Here is an 18571-nt window from a genome sequence, read left to right as displayed (position 1 = left end):
GCAAAACACAACCACCCATGGCATTTAATTCCAAGATACAGAAAACCATCTAGTTACATGAAAGGGTTAAAAAATTATGGCACTATTTTATTTGAGAGAGAGAGAGGACATAAACAGGGGAGAGGGACAGAGGGAGAGAGACAGAATCATAAGCAGGTTCCACACTCATCTCGCAACCCTGGGATGATGACCTGGGCCAGAATCAAGAGTCAGAAGCTCAACCGACTGAGCCACCTAGGCGCCCTACAATGGCAGTATTTTAAAAGTATTTATAGCACAAGGAAGCCATAATAAAATATAATAAAAATTTTAACAATGAAGTAGATACTAGGTTACATTCACTCAGAAAAAATAAACTCTATTAATTTAAAAGTTCATTTGGACTCAAGTACAAATCAGCATTCTTTTGTTAAAGTCATGTTACTTGTTACTTATGAGCAGGAAAAAAGTCAATATAACTCATACAATGCAGAGATTTAAAAAGGAGCGTTTTGTCTTAGCCATTCCTATAATGGTACAATCACAATATTACTGTTTACTGATGTGTCCCCTCTTCTTATAGGGTTTAATCACCAAAAAACCTGCCTATCAAAAAGATCACTGCTATTTTTACCTTCATTATCTTATCATTCCTGATCAGAACCAAATCTGACTCAGTCCATATCTAGCAAAAGATACACCTGTAACTAAAGATTGACAGAGAAGTGTGATGAGCATAAATGTTTCTTAAACCCTTATTTTGTGCAACTCACTATAGGAGATATGAAGATACACATCACAACAGCCCCTGTCCTCTAAGAATTTATTCTCTAACAAGGTAAATGAGCCTTGTACATGACTCTTATCCAGTAGAGACCTCTGTTATACCATTTATTATAGTATAGCTGACCATTTTTGTTTCCTTTTTCCTGTGGTCTCCTTATAGACAAGGAGCATGCCTGAGCTGGCTTAATATGTCCTGTGGCTAACCCAGTGCCTAGCACATGATAGGCATATAATAAATATTTAATTACTCTCCGTTGTGTGCTAAAAACCACTGCAAATCAGAAATAGATTTTCCAGACAATGGTCAAATCAGTTGCAGGCAAGTTGCAGTTCTGATTATCATTTGCAAGGTTTCTGAAGAATACAGACATGACTGAGAAGTTAAACTAGTAGGACTGTCTTTAGAGAAGTTATCTAAAATACTAGCGGACTTAATTAGAGCCAAGATTACAGAGGTGGCCTGTATAGAGTTTCAATTGATTAAATGCACTAAGCAGTGAAAATTTTCCAGTTGATATAGTTTCTTTTCCTGAAACACACTAGAAAGTAAAAACATGCTGTTCAAGATTTCTATCTGCTTATGCACTTACAGGAAATGAATCTGAACTCAAAGATCTCCTAAGCACAAAATATAGGGCTCTGTTCTGAGGCCAATGGGAAACTACTCTACCCTTTCAGTCTTCAAAAATGCTTATTCTACTGCTACCAATCATGACTTTTCAAAGTTCAAAGGAGACTCTTCACAGATAACATTTTTAGCTACGGTTTATTTATATAAGATTCCTATGGTAACAGAGAAAGTACTGAACCTTACCAAAAAAGAGTGAGGCTACTTACTGAACAAGTTCCTGAGCTGTCTCTCTGGTAAGTTCAGGGCATAATAACAAATATATTAAAATAGGCAACTCAGATACGCTGCTTAGGAACAGAGCACTAGCTGGTTTTGGTAACCCCATAAAATGTTAGCCAAATGATCAGGAAAGAGAAATTACTCACCTATCTAGGTTAACCACTATAGATTCTCATCTGCACCTTACTTCATAAAAAATTTTTTTAATAAGGGGGAAAATTAATTTGTTTCCAGAATATTGATATGTTTTCAAAATACAATAAAATAAAAATCAACTTCAAGTTTTCCAATCATATCTAGCTTTGAATTATTGAGCAGAGGAATAAAAGTTGTTGTGAAATAAGTTTGTTTGTGTTTGTTTTTGAGGTTTGGCTGAGAACATTTTATCATACGTATGAACTCTCAAATTATACTTTACACACTGAATCCTGTCTTACAGTCACTAAGAACATACTGTACTTTCTCCCCACTCAATATTGGGAAGGAAGAGTATAAGGAAAAAAAATATAGCACAGCAAATATAGTATGATTTCATTTGTGCAGAAATAATATACTTTTAATGTGTATATATATATATATATATATATATATATAAATGTTTATAGTGGGTATGTTTTGGTTAATAGGAATTTAAGAGGGATTTCTAATTTTTAATTTCTATTTCCTCTTTGTAAAAATGTTCTGCATTTTCAAACTATCTACAATATATACTGCCTTTATAATTAGCAACATAAATAAATGTGACTTTTAAACAGAGTAGTTGATTACAGTAATTAAATACACTAAGCTTCGGTACTTTCAATGAAAAACCATAACTACCCAACACACAGTCTTCCACTTCTCTTCCGAAAATAACCTTTTATATTCACTAAATAAATTTACTGAATTTTCCCTTTACAGCTACTTTCAAATAATTAAATCCTGAAGGCTCTCTATTACACTTAAAGGAACACAAAACCCAAATAACTATCTGATACAGCCAGTCCAATGTCACTGCTGGGAAAAGTGAGATAAAAACATGCTTGGCCAAAGAAAAATAACATAATGAGTCTTTCAAGGTTTTATTTTGCTCTCGTCAAATCATATATTTCCAAAAGTGATTTTATTATTTCACTAGCAAGTATGAGCATAAAAGTTTAGTTACATCACATTTAGATTAATAATTTTTTAATAAATTTTACCTTGTTCTATTAAAAAGTCCTAGAGGAAAGGGATGGGAGGGGCAAAACAGGTGAGGAGGATTAACAAGTACAAACTTCCAGTTATATAAGTAAGTCCTGAAGATGAAAAGTACAGCCTAGGAAATATCACCAATAATATTGTAATAAATGTTGTGTGGTGACAGATGGTGACTACATTTATCATGGTGAACATTTCAAAATATACAGAATTATTGAATTACTATGTCAGACACCTGAAACCAGTACAACACTGTACGTCAACTATACACTAATGATTTTTTTAAAAGTCCTAGAATCTATTCTAATACTTCCAGAATCCATTTGAAAAAAATTCAAGAGGAAATCAAAAGTAGGTTTATATATTACCACCGAGGGAAGTACACTGCTTTCCAAAATTTTTTATATAAAGCAAATATTTGGTAGATATGACATTTTTTTTTTTAATTTTTTTTTTTTTTTCAACGTTTTTTATTTATTTTTGGGACAGAGAGAGACAGAGCATGAACGGGGGAGGGGCAGAGAGAGAGGGAGACACAGAATCGGAAACAGGCTCCAGGCTCCGAGCCATCAGCCCAGAGCCTGACGCGGGGCTCAAACTCACGGACCGCGAGATCGTGACCTGGCTGAAGTCGGACGCTTAACCGACTGCGCCACCCAGGCGCCCCCCTGGTAGATATGACATTTACAAATAATGAAAAATAAAAATCTAGAAGGGAGCAAAAGGAAGAGTGGAAGAAGAGCAGCAGCAGAGGAGGAGGAGGACAAAAAGAAGAGGAAGAATTCTGCTTCTCAAAAGGTCTGGGTGTGAGATGTCTAAGCAGTATCCTCTAACATACAAATTTATCTATGACTATTACCATCTTCTTCCCTTCTCTTTACAGCCAAAAGTGTTCTCACAACTTTTCAAAACTAACAATCTTTTTTTTACATTTATGTATTTTTGAGAGAGAGAGAGAGAGACAGAGCACGAGTGGGGGAGGGGCAGAGAGCAAAAGAAACAGAATTTGAAGCAGGCTCCAGGCTCTGAGCTGTCAGCATAGAGCCCAACGTGGGGCTCCAAACTCACAAACCGTGAGACCATGACCTGAGCCGAAGTCAGACGTTTAACTGACTAAGCCACCCAGGAGCCACTGAAACTAACAATTTTTAAGTGATGCTCTTGATCCCACCTCCATCCTATCTCTAACAGAATTTTATTTTACCTTCCCCCACACTGTGACAGTCCCCAAGTCTCTATTTTTAGCTGGGACCTTTCTTTGGAACTTCAGCCCTATATAGTATACACAGGACACCTCACAGGTACCTCAAACTCAGTAAAGAGAACTAAACATCATCATCATCCCAACAAAGCACTGCTTCTTCTCCAGTTCCCCCTCTTGCAGTAAATGACATTGCCACCAGAAACTTCAGAAGTATGTTTCGATTCCACTTTCTCTTTCAGCCTTCATAATCAACTAATTACCAATTCTGTCAATTCTGCTTCCTTAACATTTCCTGTAACCCAAACACCACCACTAGCAACCTTCAGTAACGCTTCCGGGACAAATGCAATAGCTGCCTAACTGATCCCTCTGCTCTAAACTTACCACCCTCTATGGTTTATCTTACTAGCACCCAAGTAATTTTACTAAAATACAAGTCTGATCAAACTCTTTTGCTTAAAATCTTCAGTATTTCCAAATCACAAGACAAAATCTGAAAGTGGGTGCATGACACAGAAGGCCCTTCACAATCTAGTTCCTGCTCTCAGCCTCTTGCCCTATTTCAGCTATTCCACTCTAGCTAAAAACAGATCACGTGTACTTTTGTAATGGTGCTGTTCCCTCCGCCTGTAAGTGCATCTACAGTCAGTGCTGCATCCGTACCCACGGTGTTCCATTACACCCAGCATGCCCTAGCAATCCTTAAGTCACTAGACATGTCTGGTATCCCCTACCAGACATAATTTTCTTGAGGGTAGGGACCGTGTCTCATCATTATTTTGTTCCCAGGCCTAATATACTGCTTGCTATAACTCAAAAAGAATTTAAAAGCAAATAAACTTAAGAAGTAAATAAGTAAGTCTATGTAAGTCTATATCTTTTAACAAAATACATGGCATGATGAGCCTCAAATAAGACTGGGAAGTATGAATCCCAACAATAACAACTAAAAATTATGCAGTTATAGGGACACCCAGGTGGCTCAGTCAGTTAAACATCCAACTCTTGATTTTGGCTCAGGTCATAATCTCACAGTGAGCCCTGTGTTGGACTCCATGCTCAGTATGGAGCCTGCTTAGGAAAGATTCTCTCTCTATCTCTCTCTCTTTCTCTCTCTGCACCTTCCTTGTGCTCTTGCTATCTCTCTCAAAAAAAAAAAAACAAAAAACCAAAACTCAAAAACCAAAAAAACTATGTAGTTATAAAGCATGGAACACTATAGGGAATCTGGAAATCAGACAGTGAAAGATGGTTTGAGCTGGGTAAAAACTGTGTTTTAGGTAAAAACCTTAATATGAAGCATTTAGGTGGGGGTAAGAAAGTCCCCCTTTTTTAAAAATGTTTACTTATTTTTGAGAGAGAGAGTGTGTGTGTGCAAGTGGTGGAGGGGCAGAGAGAGATGGGAGAGACAGAATCTGAAGCAGGCTCCAGGTTCCAAGCTGTCAGCACAGAGCCCGATATGGGCTCAAACCCATGAACCATGAGATCATGACCTGAGCAAAAGTCGGATGCTTAACTGACTGAATCACCCAGGTGTCCCAAGTCGTTTTTAAAATATCAATGACTGGAGTGCCTACGTGGCTCAGTCAGTTAGCCGTCCAGCTATTGATTTGGGTTCAGGTCATGATCTCATGGTTTGTGAGTTCAAGCTCTGTGTCTCTGCACTATCAGTGCAGAGCCTGCTTGGGATTCATTCTCTCTCTCTCTCTCTCTCTCTCTCTCTCTCTCTCTCTCTCTCTCTCTTTCTCTCTCTCAAAATAAATAAACTTTACAAAATATCAATGATTGCTGACCTACAAAAAAACAAAAAGCAAAGAAAACCCTGACAAGTAAAATCTACACAATAATCAAATGCAATTTAACTTTTAAAATTCAAATAGAAGGGACGACTGTGTGGCTCAGTCAGTTAAGTGTCTGACTTCAGCTCAGGTCATGACCTCGTGGTTTGGGAGTTCGAGACCCGAGTCAGGCTCTGTGCTGACAGCTCAGAGCCTGGAGCCTGCTTCAGATTCTGTGTCTCCCTCTCTCTCTCTGCCCCTCTCCTACTCACGCTCTGTCTCTGTCTCTCTCAAAAATAAATAAACATTAAAAAAAAATTCAAATAGAAAATTAAATTGCATCAAAATGATACTTTAACAACAAATAAAAGCTGTCTTAATTATGTGAGAGAAGAGCAGTGGGAGAGGAAAAAAACTCAGTGAAAAGAAGGAAAGCAAGAGCCACACATGTAGGCAAGAAGAACAAGAGAGGAACAATTGCAAAGAAAAGGAAGGAACTGATGTAGAAGAGTAGCATCTGGAGCAGAAGGGTCAAAGGAAAAGAAAAATGCTAACGTTTCTCACCTGCCCTTAAATTCTCATCTCAAGTCCTACAGGCCTCATTTCCTCTGTGTCGGTCCTTCATGTCATGCAAATGGCTGCCAAAAACATCACCTGCAAGTTTCATTCCCCACCCACGCCCTAACCCACAGCATTTTGAATGCCTCTGCATAAAGGCATCTCAGCACTTCTTCCCCTCTCATTGGTCACATGATCTCACTGACTTTCCAGAAGTTTATTTCCTTGGACATAAAGTATTTATTAATAAATTGAGGAGTTCCTTGAAAAGCAACTCAAATTCATTTGCACCTACACAATTTCTTGTTTTCACCTAACCTGATACTTACAACTATACCTATTATTTACTCACACACTTGTATTTGACATTTGTTAACTCACTGCATCTTCACTACAACCCTGTGAGGTATATATTATCTCCATTTCATAGATGACAAAATGGAGGCACAGATAAGTCAAATAACTTCCCCAGCATTACACAGTTATTTTTAAGCGTGAGTATTTGAACACAGGCAGTTTGACTCCACTGTCCAGGTTCTTAATCACTATACCCGGTTTCCTGATGTGTCAGTACTTGATGGAAAACTCTTTACCTAGAGGAGCTTACACAGAAAAGATAAGCTTATTTGTTTTAAGAAGAAGAAAGGAGCCAATAGAGAAGTTATACTTAAGGACACTGGAGAGAAAGGGGCTAAAGGAAGAAGAGTCCCAAGAAGAACACTTAAAGATGGTTGACTAAAAGGCTGAGGAAGTTCACAAAACTTCTCTTACTCTACGAAACAGGAAGCAAGCCATCTGCTGAGAATAAGGTGAGAAGAATGTAACAGTACTGATTAAGGGCTGTGGTGCACTTAGGAATAGCCACCATGAAATATGGCAAAATATTTGCATGATATTTGCATGATAGCTCCTGTGTGTATGTATAAAAGTTTTTAAGGCATAGCTTTAAGGTATCAGTTTAGTAAAAACATTGGCATGATAGCTCCTGTGTGTATGTATAAAAAAGTTTTTAAGGCACAGCTTTAAGCTATCAGTTTAGTAAAAAGGCAACATACTGAACCATTTTATGATAAAGGAAATCATTTAAAAATGTTTACATTTAGAAAAAGGCAATATACATATAAATCATTTATGATAGATACCCCTTTAAAAATGTCTATATTGTCACTATTCTTTTGTTAGAAATACTAACTATACCTACAATGTAGAAAAAATACCATATATACAATAACATTACAGTCTTGAAATACACTAACACTTGAAGAGAGTACCTTAAGAATAGTTTGTTCTACTATAGTACATGCTTCTTTAACACCAATTAGCTTACATGTCTCTGGTAAATAAGGGAGTGATATCAGAACAATGTAGAAGTTTTGTTGCTTCATATGTAATTTTTTCCTAGGCAAGGAGAGCCAAAATAGCAAGAGTACAATCATAACCTAAGGAAGAAAAGGCAAAAAGCTCTCAACTCAGCAGCTGCACAGCCAGGAGCCCTCCTAGTTCTATTTGAAGAAAAATAAAAATGCATACCTGTACCCAAGGCTCCCTCCCCAGAAGGAAGCACCCCCAGCTTACTATGGCTCTCTGCTGGTGGTAGTTTGCAGTTCTGCTTACGCCCACCTTAATGGCAGCCCACTGGCTCAGAGCTCCACTTCTAACTGCAATGGCTCAGTGCTTACAAGCCTCCATTTCCACTCTACTACTTTTGTACATTTTTAAAAGCCCCTGATCTTTCTTCCTGGGCTGTCAAGTATTCTCCACTGGGTTACCAATTATTGATTTTGTTAGCACTCCAGTTATAAAGATGCATAGAGTTTTCCTGGTCTGCCCCAAACCTATTTTTACCCATCAGCCCTATTACTTTTGAGTGCACAATTTTATTAAAAAACAAGGTATTTTAGCAATGCAAATATATGTACTATAGCCCAAACACCTGTGGTTATCCATCCAAGTGGAATTTAGTGACTTACCTTTGGAAGCTTGATAGGGGGCTCTTTGGATTCCTCCTCTTCATCACTATCTGATTCTCCACTCTGCACAGAGTTCTTAGATGCAGCTGCCAATGATGTTTCCTTTTTCTGCCATTCCAGAACGCAATGGCGTACATTGCAATAAATATTGAAAGCAGAAGGATTGCTATGTAATTTGATATCTGGTATGATTACCGTATTCTCCAAGTTTTCAGACTGAAATAGAAGATATAATATTTCAATTCTATATTCTTTCGCATCATCACCAATTCTCATTATATATAAAAGATTAAAGATTAGAAATGCTGGATAACTTGTATAAGTCAAATAAGTGACATAGCAAGACAATCTAAGTCTATTGATTCAACTTACAGTAAGTACCCTTTCTTCTACACTTTACTACTTTCTAAGTAACACAGCAATAACCCAACTGACAAGGGCTGGAGAATGGCAAAAAGACTAATAGGAATACCTTTTTATTCCATGATAGGAATAAAACCAACAAAGTGTAACTGTTGAGTATCACAGAATATTAATTTTGTGCTCTTCTAAGGAACATCAGATGTATTAGAGTCTCGATGACCTAGTACAAACGTTGAATTACATTTTGATAGCTTTAAAAGTACATTTAGGGACTTAAACAGAAATCAGAACTAAAAACCAAACAAACTTTAATTTTAGTCAATTCTTCCAATTTCATTCTAATTTAAATAGTAGTAATGTTAAGAAATTAGATTTCTGGGGGTGCCTGGGTGGCTCAGTCGGTAAGCGTTCCACTTCCGTTCAGGTCATGATCTCACGGTTCATGAGTTCGAGCCTCGCATCAGGCTCTGTGCTGACAGCTCAGAGCCTGGAGCCTGCTTCAGATTCTGTGTCTCCCTCTCTCTCTCTCCTCCTCCCCCACTCACACTCTGTCTCTCTCTCTCTCAAAAATAAATAAACATTAAAAAAATAAAAAAAAGAAAAGAAATTAGATTTCTGTAGATTATGGATATATGCTTTCCTGAAGATCTCCTAGCTATCAATCTTGATAAATAATAAAAATCACATGCTTGGTAATTTGTTAGAACTTAGTCAGTTTCTGTTCTGACCCAGCATTTTAGTCAGCAAGCCACAATCACACTTTTGAGAACAACATTTACACTATAAATATACAGAACTGGTTTAAGATATTCTATTAATTCTATTAATATTAATATTCTATTAATGCAAGTTCCAAAAATTGGAGTATATCCAAGAAGTATCCAAGATAAATAAGATGACACCTCAAGTACCAAAAACACTTGGTTTCAAAATTCTATCCTTCTTCCATAAATAATTAGGGAAAAAGCGTAATACTCCTTGTTAGAAAAAATATGTACTGAAGTTAATTGATAAATAATGTGTAAGTATGTATTCCAGACACACTAAAAACAAGCAATTATTAGCAATCCAAATCTAAGAACATATGAAAAAGGTAATGCATGATGATCAACCAAAAAACCGGCTGGTAACAACACTGGAAAAGTAATTAGTAATTCCTCATACTAACAAAAATAAGAAGAGAAGAAAACAGATGATATCCTAAATAAACATGGAAAAAAGCATCTGACACAAATCAAACACCTATTCATGATAAAAAGCGTATGTAAACTAGGAATAAAAGAAAATTTCTAAAAATGGATAAAGGGTATCTATGAAATACCCACCGCTAACATAGTAAAAGACTAAATTCCTGTACCCTAAGATTCAAACAAGAAAAAGATATCTATTCTCAGCAATATGATTCAACATTATACTAGATATGCTAGTGTGATAAGCCAAGAAATAGAAATACAAATTATAGTTAGAAAGGAAAATATCTACTAGAAAACAAACGTCTTCATTTCCAGAAGACATGGAGAGATTCTTAAGACATCTGCAAAAAAAGCCACTAGAAATAATGTGTGGATTTACCAAAGTCACAGGATACCAGATCAATATTTTAAATAAGAAAGAGTTAATGTATCTACACACTAGGAATGAACAACTGGAATATGTAATTAAAAAAAAAATAATAGCATTAAAGTTACAGACTGGGAGAAAGTATCTGCAAAACATATACCTGACAAAAGACTATCATGCAGAATATATAAAGAATTTTCAAAACTCAACAGTAAAAAACAAACAAATAAGCCATTCAATTTAGAAAACGGGCAAAAGACATGAACAGGCATGTCACCAAAGAAGATTCACGGAAGGCAAACAAGTTCACTATAGTGACCCATTAGGAAAATGCAAATTAAAACAAAATGAGAAAATGTACAAACCTATCAAACTGGCTAGAATAAAAAATAATGACAACATCAAATGCTAGTGAAGATGTGGAGAAACTTAATTTCTTATACATTGTTAATCGGAAAGTAAAATGATACAGCCACTCTGGAAAAATGTATGGCAGTTTCCCACAAAATTAAATATGTATTTACAGTACAACCCAGCAATTGCATTGTTGGGCATTTATACCAAAGAAATAAAAACTTATGTTCATTCAAAAACCAGCATGTGAATATTCATACGAGTTTTATTCAAAATAACCCAAAACAAGAAACGCAGACGTCCTTTAATGGGTGAATGGTTACACAAACTATGATATAATCTTTACCATGGAATACTTACTCAGCAATAAAAAGGTACAAACATGATATATGCAAAGACCTGCATAAATGTCAAGGGAATTATGCTGAGTGACAACAGCCAGTTCCTATGATTAAATGTATATATCATTCCTTAAATGACAAAATTATAGAAATAGAGAACAGATTGGTGATTGTCAGAGGTTAGGGAGAGGATGAGTGCAGGGGAATGTCTGTGGCTATATAGGAGTAGCAAAAACAATCCTTGTGATGGAACTCTTCTATATATTTACTGTGGTAATGGTCCACAGATCCACACATGTGACAAAATTGCATAGAACTAAATATATATACACATACACAAATAAGTACATGTAAAACTGGTGAAATCTGAATAAGATCAGTAGGTTGGATCAATATCGATTTCCTGGTTCTGATATTTACTATACTTATGCAATACCTTAGCAACTTGAGAAAATGAGTGATGGGTATACAGGATCTCTGTATTACTTTTTACAACTGCATTATTATATCATCTCAAAATTTAAAAAAAATGAAATAACAGCAGTTAAATTTAATAAAATTATGTGCAAGCTCTGTACACTGAAAACCAAAATAACACTGCTGGGAGTAATTTAAAAAAACTTAAGTAAAGAGAATAGAAATAAACTATATTCATTAATAGAAGATTCAGTATCATTAAAATGGCAACTCTTCCTCAAATCCACAAATTCAATACAACCTCAATAAAAATTCCAGAGACTTTTAAAAACAGAATTGACAAGCTGATTCTAAAATTTAAACAGAAATGTAAAAGACCTAAGTAACTAAAGCAACTTTTTAAAAAGACTGACGTTGGAAGACATATGACATGAATTCAAAACTACTGTAAAGAAGACAGTATGGTATTGGTATAAAGACAGATATTTAGATCAAGTAAACAAAAAAATTGCAGAAATAGGTTCAAACAAAAATGGTCAACTGAATTTTTACAAAGATACCAAGACAATTAATAGAAAAAGATAAGTTTTTTTAAAACTGATGCCAATTAACTGAATACCAATACAAGAAAAAAATGAACATCAACCTTATTTCATACCATACACAAAAATTAACTGGAAATGTATCACAAACCTAAGTATAGCATCTAAAACTATAAAATCTCTATAAGAAAATATAGAAAAAAATCTATGTGGCGGCACCTGGGTGGCGCAGTCAGTTAAGTGTCTGGCTCTTGATTTCGGCTCAGGTCATGATCTCGCTGTTTGAGTTTGAGACCCACATCAGGCTCTGTGCTGACAGTGCAGACCCTGCGTGGGATTCTCTGTCTCTCCCTCTCTCTCTGTCCCTCCCCTGCTTGCCCACCATCCTCTCTCAAAATAAATAAATAAACTAAAAACAAAACAAAACAAAACAAAATCTATGTGACCTTGGGACAAAGATTTCTTAGAATACAAAATACATGAATCATATATATAAAAATCAATACATGTATAAAACTTCAAAACTTTTATTCTTCTAAAGCACTATATAAAAAAAAAAAAGAAAAGCAAGCCACAGAACAGGACGAATTGTTTGTGATACAGATATCTGACAAAGGACTTGTATCTAGAATACATGAAGAACTCTGACAATTCCATAATAAGACAGTTAGAAAGAAAGAAAGAAAGAAAGAAAGAAAGAAAGAAAGAAAGAAAGAAAGAAAGAAAGAAAGAAAGGCAGACAAAGGAGGCAATGGGGAGCCTGGTTGGCTTAGTTGGTTAAACGTATGACTCTTGATTTCAGCTCAGGTCATGATCTCATGCTTCATGAGACAGTGCCCTGTGTCAGGCTCTGCGCTGATGACATAGAAACTGTTTAGGATTCTCTGTCTCCCGCTCTCTGCCCATCCCCTGCTCATTCTCTCTCTCTCAGAATAAATAAACTTAAAAAAAAAAAAGATGGAAGATATGAAAGACATTTCACAATAAAAGGATATGAATAGCCAAAAGCATATGAAAAGATGTTCACATTATTAGTCATTAGAAAAAAGCAAGCTAAAACCACAGTGAAATACCCCTATATACTTAGAATGACTAAAATTTTAAAAGCCTAACAGTACCATGCATTTGCAAAGATGTAAGACAAGTGGATTTCTCATATACTGCTGGTGGAAGAATAAAATGCAATAATCATTTTGAAAAATAGTTTTAACAGTTTCTTAACAGGTTAAACATTCATCTACCATGCCACCCACAAGGAAAGAGTTTACAATGCAGGTATGATTAATTAGTCCTTGTATTTTCCCAAGGGAACCAGGACTGATTGTTGGCCAATCCTTAGGAATGTGGTCTTTAGAGTTTTCTTTATGTTGGTTATTGATGATTTTGTAATATACACTAGAGCAATGGACTTTGCCTACTGGCTTGTCTAATTGCTTTGCACAAACATCAAGACTGATGATGTATGCCTGAGTTTCATGTACCATGGCTGGCTGCACAGCAGGACATGTCTATGTGTGAACCAGATCCCCCATAAAAGTCTCAGATCCTAAGATTGGAATGGAGTTCCCTGGGCAGAAACATTCCATACATATCCTTATAGTTCACTGCCATAAAGAAAGCATGCCCTATGTGCTCAGACAAGGGAGGACTAGAAAACCTATGCCTTAAGTCCCTATATACCACTAATACATTTCTTTTTGCTGCTACCTACCTCTACCTTTGGTTGTAATAAATCTTAACCATTAGTATAAGCTGCTTTTGATACTTATGAGTCTCCTGGCAAATCATAGAAGGAAACACCACCTACTCATTCTACTTCCAGGTATTTATCCCTCAAGAAACCAAAACAAAACAAACAAAAACATATATCTGCACAAAGACTAGTACACAAATATACAAAGCAGGTTCATTTGTGATAGCCAAAAACTGGAAACCTCAAACTGTCCATCAATAGGTGAAAAAAAAAAAAAAAAAAGAATTAACTGTTAATATATACAACTACATGGCCACAACTCAAAATCATTATGCTGAGGGAAAGAAGCCAGATACAAAAGAGTACATACTACATGATCACATTTATATGAAATTCTATAAAGTAAAAATTAATTTATAATGACAAAGTATATTCATGGTTGCCTAGAGCCAAAGCGGTAGGGAGAGACAGAATGTAACAAAGGATAAGGAAATGCTTGAGGATGATGGAAATTTTCTAAACCTTGATTATATATTTCAAAACTTGCTGAATTATACACATTAAATCCCTGTCTCAGGTTCTGCTATTAAATATCCCAACCTAAGACAGGCATGTTTGGTAGCAAAATGATGAGTAAGTTTCCTGTGTAATGGACTTAATTTCTTCTCTAAGAAAGTGAAGTCATTTGCTAGAGGGCAGTATTTATCATAAGTTGGAGGAGAGTGGCAAAGGTTTGAAACAGTCATAGCAGAACTACTTGATCAAAAAGAAGAAGAAGAAGAAGAAGAAGAAGAAGAAGAAGAAGAAGAAGAAGAAGGAGGAGGAGGAGGAGGAGGAGGAAGAAGACGACGACAGTCTAGCTATGCAAGATCCTTTTGAGATTGGTTCTCATGTATGTATACTGGTATCAACTGCTAACTCCTTTTAGCAGGTACTCACCTGCAAGGAAAAAGAAAACAGCTGGATTTGTATAGGATTAAATTTTATCAGATGAGTGCAACACAGAGGGGAAAGGAAGATGTGGCAAGCAGAATAATGACATCCAAAAGTATCTTCCCCTTAGTCCCTGGAACCTGGGAATGTGTTGCCTTACATGATAAAAGGGCCCTTGCAGAAGTGAATACATTATACATCTTGAGATGGAGAGATTATTCTGGATTACCTGGGTGGGCCCAATGTAATATCAAGGGTCCTTATAAATGAGCGAGGGTGGCGGGACAATCAAAGAAGTTGTAACAACAGAAACATGTCAGAGTAATGCAGTGTGAGAGGATAAAACAACCATAGCTGACTTTGAAGGTAGAAAAGGGCATTAACCCAAGGAATGCAGGCAGTGTCTAGAAGCTGGAAAAGGCAAGGGAATAAATTCTCTCCTAGAGCCTCCAGAAGAAATGCAGATTTACTGACACCTTGATTTTAGCACAGTGAGATCCACTTTGGACTCCAGACTTCCAAAATTGTAGGATCATTTGTGTTGTTTTAAGCCATCAAGTTTGTATAATTTGTTACAGCAGCAATAGGGAATTAATACAGATTAAGCAATGTTTTTTTTCTAAAAAGACCGTGCTATCTAAGCTGGATAAAAAGGAAATTGGATCAAGGAGATGGCTAACGGATGAGGAGAAACAGAGGGGCCAATGACAGCAATAAAGAAGGCGATAAAGTAGTGTAGCTAAATGGTATCTTATTTGCTGAAAAGAAATGCTTGTTGTTGTTTTTTTTTTTTAAGAAATGCTTGTTATTAAATATATGGGGGGAAATCTCATTGGCATTATTTAAGTGTTTTTTAAAAAGATGGTGGATGTGCAGAGAAAGCATTTGACAAAATATAGCATCATTTCTTGATAAAAACCCTCACGAAAGTAAGGATAGAAGGAGCATACCTCTAGATCATAAAAGCCATATGTGAACGACCCAATGCTAATATCATTCTCAATGGGGAAAAACTTTCCCCCTGACAGCTTTCCCCCTAAGGTCAGGAACAAGACACGGATGTCCACTCTCACCACTGTTATTCAACATAGTATTGGAAGTCTTAGCCTCTGCAAGCAGACAACACAAAGAAATAAAAGGCATCCAAATCAGCCAGGAGGAAATCAAACTTTCACTCTTCGCAGATGACATGATACTCTATATGGAAAACCCAAAAGATTCCACCAAAAAACTGCTAGAATTGATTCGTGAATTCAGCAAAGCTGCAGGATATAAAATCAATGCATAGAAATCGATTACATTCCCATACACCAACAATGAAGCAACAGAAAGAGAAATCAAGGAATCGATCCCACTTACAGTTGCACAAAAAAACCATAAAATACCTAGGAATAAATCTAACCAAAGAGGTGAAAAATCTATACAATGAAAACTATAGAAACCTTATGAAAGAAATTGAAGAAGACACAAAAAAATGGAAAGAGATTCCATGCTCCTGGATAGGAAGAACAAATACTGTTAAAATGTCAGTACTACCCAAAGCAATCTACATATTTAATGCAATCCCTATCAAAATAACACCAGCATTCTTCACAGAGCTAGAACAAATAATCCTAAAATTTGCATGGAACCAGAAAAGACCCCGAATAGCCAAAGCAATCTTGAAAAAGAAAACCAAAGCAGGAAGCATCACAATCCTGGACTTCAAGCTATACCACAAAGCTGTAATCATCAAGACAGTATGGTACTGGCACAAAAACAGACACTCAGACCAATGCAACAGAATAGAGAACCCAGAAATGCACCAAGGTATGGCCAACTAATCTTTGACAAAGCAGGAAAGAATATCCAATGGAATAAAGACAGTCTCTTCAGCAAGTAGTGCTGGGAAAACTGGACAGCAACATGCAGAAGAATGAACCTGGACCACTTTCTTACACCATACACAAAAATAAACTCAAAATGGATGAAAGACTTCAATGTAAGACAGGAAGCCATCAGAATCCTTGAGGAGAAAGCAGGCAAAAACCTCTTTGATCTTGCCTGCAGCAACTTCTTACTCAACATGTCTCCAGAGGCAAGGGAAACCAAAGCAAAAATCAACTACTGGGACCTCATCAAAATAAAAAGCTTCTGCACAGCAAAGGAAACAATCAGCAAAACTAAAAGGCAACCTATGGAATGGAGAAGATATTTGCAAATGACATATCAGATAAAGGGTTAGTATCCCAAATCTATTAAGAACTTATCAAACTCAACACCCAAAAAACAAATAATCCAGTGAAGAAATGGGCAGAAGACAGGAATAGACACTTCTCAAAAGAAGATATCCAGATGGCCAACTGACACATGAAAAAATGCTCAACATCACTCATCGCCAGGGAAATACAAATCAAAATCACAATGAGATACCACCTCACACCTGTCAGAATGGCTAACATTAACAACTCAGGCAACAACAGATGTTGGTGAGGAGGTGGAGAAAGAGGATCTTTTTTGCAGTGTTGGTGGGAATGCAAGCTAATGCAGCTACTCTGGAAAACAGTATGGAGGTTCCTCAAAAAACTAAAAATAGAACTACCCTATGACCCAGCAATTGCACTACTAGGCATTTATCCAAGGGATACAGGTGTGCCGTTTTGAAGGGACACATGCACCCCCATGTTTATGGCAGCACTATGAACAACAGCCAAAGTATGGAAAGAGCCCCAGTGTCCATCGATGGATGAATGGATAAAGAAGATGTGGTATATATATACAATTATTACTCGGCAATCAAAAAGAATGAAATCTTGCTGTTTGCAACTACGTGGATAGAACTGGAGGGTATTTGTAAAATTAGTAAGAGAAAGACATATCATATGACTTCACTCATATGAGGACTTTAAGAGACAAAACAGATGAACATAAGGGAAGGGAAACAAACATAATATAAAAACAGGGAGGGGGACAAAACAGAAGAGACTCATAAATATGGAGAACAAACTGAGGGTTACCGGAGGGGTTGTTGGAGGGGGGATGGGCTAAAAGAATAAGGTGCACTAAGGAATCTACTCCTGAAATCATTGTTGCACTATATGCTAACTAATTTGGATGTAAATTAAAAAAATGAAATATTAGGGGCGCCTGGGTGGCTCAGTTGGTTAAGTGTCCGACTTCGGCTCAGGTCATGATCTTGTGGTTCACGAGTTCAAGCCCCGCGTCAGGCTCTGTGCTGACAGCTCGGAGCCTGGAGCCTGCTTCCGATTCTGTGTCTCCCCCTCTCTCTGACCCTCCCCCCATTCATGCTCTGTCTCTGTCTTAAAAAATAAATTAACGTTAAAAAAAAATTTTTTTTAATGAAATATTAAATAAATAAATAAATATAAAAAATAAAAAGATGGTGGATGAAAAGTAGTCCAGAAACAGTAATTGGGAACAAGGAGACTAACCACACCATTTTATTATTTTATATGCCCATCATAAGCAGAAAATGTTTCTTATTCATCTTTCTATTCTAAATACCCAGCATAATTCCTGCACATAGTCAGCATGCAATTAATGTTTTAGGAATAAATGAGTAACTTCTTTTTGTATCACTCTTATCACAAGCTGCTCCTAAAAAGCAGACATAAAACCTGAGGCCAAGAGAAGGGAGATTTATTACTAAAAGCATAAAGCTAAAGACAGAAATGAAGGGATGAAAGACCTTGACTTCTCACCTCTTCCTGGATATCTTAGGATACCACTTTTAGGAAAATCACCAAATGAAACCTTTAAAGAAATTAAAACAGATTTTTAAGATTCCCATACTCTGACCTTGCACATAACACCAAGAAGTGGAAAAGAAGTAGAGGCTGAAATTCTGAATGACTATGTATCAAATATATTAAGAATGTTCTCCACTTCCCTCTTTTATCCCACAAACAGAAGTAATAAGAAATGATGTAGTTAACATTTATTATTTAGCTGCCCACCCAGCAACACTTTCCTTAGGGTAACCACCCCCCTCCCATTTCACATGGCCTGCTCAGTAGGTTGCTGGCCTACCTATCTCCCATCACAGGGTTATAAATGTAACTCAG

At 36.5% G+C, this 18571-nt stretch overlaps 1 protein-coding gene across 15 annotated transcripts in view; it reads right to left on the bottom strand.

The window, feature by feature from the left end:
* The window catches only part of MYCBP2 (MYC binding protein 2), a 285475-nt gene that overhangs the window by 235586 nt on the left and 31318 nt on the right, over positions 1-18571 (bottom strand). For all 15 annotated transcript variants that reach the window (XM_058682354.1, XM_058682355.1, XM_058682342.1 and 12 more), the window contains exon 3: positions 8305-8520. In XM_058682354.1, coding sequence (XP_058538337.1) covers positions 8305-8520 — 216 coding nt within the window. The remainder of the gene's footprint in view (positions 1-8304; positions 8521-18571) is intronic.

This window comes from Neofelis nebulosa, chromosome 1 (genome assembly GCF_028018385.1).
Source record: "Neofelis nebulosa isolate mNeoNeb1 chromosome 1, mNeoNeb1.pri, whole genome shotgun sequence".
In the NCBI taxonomy this organism is placed as follows: Eukaryota; Metazoa; Chordata; class Mammalia; order Carnivora; family Felidae; genus Neofelis; species Neofelis nebulosa.
This window is presented reverse-complemented; position numbering and strand designations above follow the sequence as displayed.